Source organism: Pinus tabuliformis, chromosome 2_2 (assembly GCF_031772625.1).
Source record: "Pinus tabuliformis cultivar Carrire ecotype Pingquan chromosome 2_2, CPIR1, whole genome shotgun sequence".
Classification (NCBI taxonomy): Eukaryota; Viridiplantae; Streptophyta; class Pinopsida; order Pinales; family Pinaceae; genus Pinus; species Pinus tabuliformis.
The window spans coordinates 861,293,762-861,297,904 of NC_142300.1; the positions used below are offsets into that span (position 1 = coordinate 861,293,762).

At 31.3% G+C, this 4,143-nt stretch overlaps 1 protein-coding gene across 1 annotated transcript; it reads left to right on the plus strand.

The window, feature by feature from the left end:
- The first annotated feature begins 1,238 nt into the window (after positions 1-1,238).
- On the plus strand, positions 1,239-3,384 carry LOC149195708 (protein STRICTOSIDINE SYNTHASE-LIKE 6-like). The gene is made up of 5 exons (XM_089408740.1): positions 1,239-1,647; positions 1,998-2,065; positions 2,230-2,466; positions 2,557-2,689; positions 2,979-3,384. The coding sequence occupies exons 1-5, from the start codon at positions 1,264-1,266 to the stop codon at positions 3,261-3,263; spliced, it is 1,107 nt and encodes a 368-aa protein (XP_089264866.1). The 5' UTR covers positions 1,239-1,263; the 3' UTR covers positions 3,264-3,384.
- Positions 3,385-4,143: the final 759 nt, after the last annotated feature.

Sequence of the window (4,143 nt, forward strand, 5' to 3'; positions counted from 1 at the left end):
TAAAATCTTTGAAAATAGTTCATACTCATGTAAGTAACCTATAACTATGTCCATCCATCATCAAAGTTGAAATTTTGCTCATGTCAGCCCAAATAATTTTTTTTTTAAAATTAAATAATAATAATAATAACTTTACAAAATATTTAAATAATGTTTGTTCATAAATTTGCACGTGAAGAAATTGGATCCCTGTAGACTCATGTTAGATCCTTATTTAAGATTGATCTATGCTAGTTTATGTTTTCTTTAATGCTTTAACATGTAGGAGTAAAAGTGTAAATGTGTCAACTTGGTAGTGTTTATTAGCCACCAAAAATTTATGGAAGTCCATATCTTTTAGGAGACAATTAACTTTTCTACTTCATATATCAATTTGCATTTTTCCTAAGAGCATAACATCCGCTTAAATGACCCTTATGAATTGATAAGGTTGTTTACTAACCCTTTAATTTATATGGTTGAGTTGGTTCTTCTTTGAAGCCACCCCATGATATGAATGCTTATTTTGAAATAAGTTTTTCAAAATTTTAATTTAATTATCATTAATTATTAAGTGGATAGTAAGGATTTAACCTCCATAGAAAATTTTAGAATATTCTTAGTAATATTAGCAAATCAAAAGTTGAGATTTACCTCTCTTTTGTATATTCAATTAAATTAATTAATTAAAAAAACTAACATATGATATGAGTTATAATTTTTTAAGCATGGGTATTGATAATCCATAATATTATTAAAAAACCTCAAAATATTCATAATAAAGTAGGAATAAATCAAATCTTATTCCATATTTTATTAAATGAATACATGTTTAACTTATATTAAATTTTTTTATAATTAATAATAATAATTTAAAATAAAATTATATAGAATCTTAACTAAAAACATATACTATATTTTGAAATATTATTAACATCTTATATTTTAATTTTTTTTATAATTAATAATAATAATAATAATATCAATTTAAATATCATTAGTAATGTCATTAATATTTTATATATTAATTTTTTATATATATTAATTTTTTTATAATTATTAATAGTATTATCGTTTAAAATGCCATTCCATTTAAAATATATTAATTTTTTATATATATTAATTTTTTTATAATTATTAATAATATTATCGTTTAAAATGCCATTCCATTTAAAATATCATTGGTAATTCATTTAACTAAGCTGGTTGGAGTGTATATGTCCCGATCTGTTTATATATAATCTCCTGGATTCTCTGTTCCACATTTTACTCCTCTCTTATGCGATGGCAAATCCCACAATTGCAGTGGTAGCGGCTGCGCTATGCATAGCTTTAGCGTCAGCTTGGGCGGCTCTCCTCAGAAATTCTCCAATAGATCCAGCAAACATCGACCTTCCTCATCCTCCCCAAAGACTTGGTGTATTCGCGCACAACAAGAAGCTACAGAATCCACACAAATTTGGATCTGGAAGCATCCCCAACCCAGAAGATCTGGTGTTCGATTCTCAAGGCAGACTATATACTGGTTGTGGGGATGGGTGGATAAAGCGAATCTCCTTTCTGGATAACCTTGATGTTCTTGTGGAGAACTGGACATATGTTGGAGGTCGCCCTTTGGGCCTAGCTTTTGGCATTTATGGAGAATTATTAGTTTGCGAACCTTCTCAGGTATAGTTGTCAAGTTCTGGTATTGTTGTTAAGCTTTAAATTTTAAGATTTTGTGTGCCTTGAGGTTTAGTTTTAAGATTTTGGGTCTAGCTTTTGAAATTTATGAAGAATTATTAGTTTGCCAGTCTTTTCAATATAACCATCAAACTTCATATTTTCAGATTTTGGATACTTTAAAATTTGATTTAAAATACCTTGAAATTTCTAATAGTGTTAAATCTATTTCCAACCTAAAAAAAATAAAATTCAAACACTCCGCGTGAGCTTTTCTCAAATAATCACCCTCGCCGGTTCTTTTTATCAACTCTATACCAAGTTTCATTATGTTTAGCTTTCATTGTGTTTCGCAGGGTTTGCTAAATGTGACGGAAGGTCATGTGGAGATCCTGACCAACGAAGCAGATGGATTGAAGTTCAAGTAATGTTTTTGAGCATCATGATTATCAAAAATTTTGGAAATTTTATTTTAAAATCCTAGTTATGATTTTTTATATATGTGTATCACTTCAATTAACATAGACCAGTAGATTCAAGGAATGCTTCAAGTAATCATAATTACATTCCATGGTTATATCACTGAAGATTTGCAGATGGAGTGGATGTAAGCACTGAAGGGGCAGTTTATTTCACTGATGCAACATATAAGTATGGGTTCCATGACCACTTATTAGATATCTTCGAGTTCCGACCACACGGCCGATTGCTCAAATACGAGGCCTCCACCAAGACAACTAGCGTGCTGCTCAAAGATCTTTACTTCCCCAACGGAGTGGCCCTCTCTGCCAAACAGGACTTCCTCGTCTTCTGTGAAACTTCAATGTATGCCTAGCACTCAATCATTAAATATTTCTATAAGGAAAAATCCAGATCATGTAGTATAATTGAGAAGTGCCCTGTTTTTCAATACAGGTATCGTTGCCAGAAGTACTGGTTAGAGGGGCCAGAGAAGGGCACAGTCGAATCTTTCATTGACAATCTCCCTGGACTTCCAGATAACATCCACTATGACGGGAACGGCACCTTCTGGATCGGAGTTCCGACGGTAATGTTCAGTACCCAGGTCAATAATTATTGGACTTTTTTACATTTTAAGAAATGGTGTTGTTTGGAGTATTTTTACTTTTTTACATTTAAAGAAATGGTGTTGTTTGGAGTATTTTTTAGCCGTTGAAGTTGTTTGAATTAGATCATAAAATTTGTGGGAACCAAACTTCTCATCTAACCGTTAAACATAGAAATCAGTTATTACTTACATTACAAAAAATTTATTTATGTTTTTCTCGTTCTCTGTTCCTTGATATATGATATTAGAGTGGGCGGGTTTTTGACAGAGCCGAACCTTAATCTGGAGGATGGCAACGAAGTTCCCATTTGTGAGGCACGTGTTGGCTCTGATGACCACATTGACGCCTCGTGTAGTCTTCGATGCTATAATTAATGAACCAGGTGTTTTGGCGGTGAATGAGATGGGCAATCCCATTGCGCTGTACTCCCATCCGAATTCGAAAAATCAAATAAATACAGGATTGAAGAGGGGAGACTCTCTGTACTCTGCATCTCTTACTCTGGATTACATTGGACGTGTTACTCTCACGCAAGAGATACCAATAAATTAAAATTTGATAGGAAGTTAGCTCTATGTTTTCAAAACTAAATTGGGATCCACTTTTATAATGTATGGGTATTTGCAACGCCTTCTTTCAAATTTCAGAACTCAGGTGAGAACATTAAACTGATAGGAAGTCACCTTAACGATTTCAGAAATGTATGGGGATTTGTCACGCTTGTTTTCAAATTTAAATGCGTATAAATTGTAAGAAAGCTGAAAGCTGATCATGGTGGTGTTCGAAATTTCACGTATACTATTATTTTTTTCAGTACGACATATACTATTATTTATATTACAATAACTTCAGCATTTGCGCACAATAAGTAAATCTTTTATAAACGAAATCTATAGAAGATAAGGCTGCTATGCCTCCGCACCCAAAGATTACGTTAAACTAACTTTAATATTGGGTTGCAATTTTTTAAATATTATTTCAAATCTGTTAAGAGAATAAAATTAGTTAGAATTATTTTTATTTATTTATTTTTTAATTTGATGGTAGGAGTGTTTGAATCTTATTTTTGATAATGGAAATGGATTTCATATTATCAGTGACACTCAAAATCTTGAAAATGATAACTAGATTTCCAAAAATATTAACCAGAGTTTACCAAAATCGTGCCTAAAAGTCCATGGTTTTCTAGACAAATTTACGTAACTTATTGTAAAATTTGATAATATTTTGAAAAATTAATTGAATCTCAGATTTTGGAAAATATTTTCACAAATTCCAAAGAGAACTTAGCATCCAACCTGTTTGATCCAAAGAGTCTATTCAACTTGTCCCAAATTTGACTTTGTTTTTCCTATTATGTTATTCTTTTGTTTCATCTCACTGTGAAGGTTTTAGCTGATTATAGTTTTATCCCCTGAATGTAATTTTGCAT

What these genes read in the sequence shown, in the direction of transcription:
- LOC149195708 (XM_089408740.1), top strand. Translation starts at nt 1,264, where the DNA reads ATGGCAAATCCCACAATTGCAGTGGTAGCGGCTGCGCTATGCATAGCT. An exon ending in TAGTTTGCGAACCTTCTCAG is followed by an intron (nt 1,648 to 1,997) that starts GTATAGTTGTCA and finishes TGTGTTTCGCAG; the next exon opens with GGTTTGCTAAATGTGACGGA. An exon ending in TCTGGATCGGAGTTCCGACG is followed by an intron (nt 2,690 to 2,978) that starts GTAATGTTCAGT and finishes GGTTTTTGACAG; the next exon opens with AGCCGAACCTTAATCTGGAG.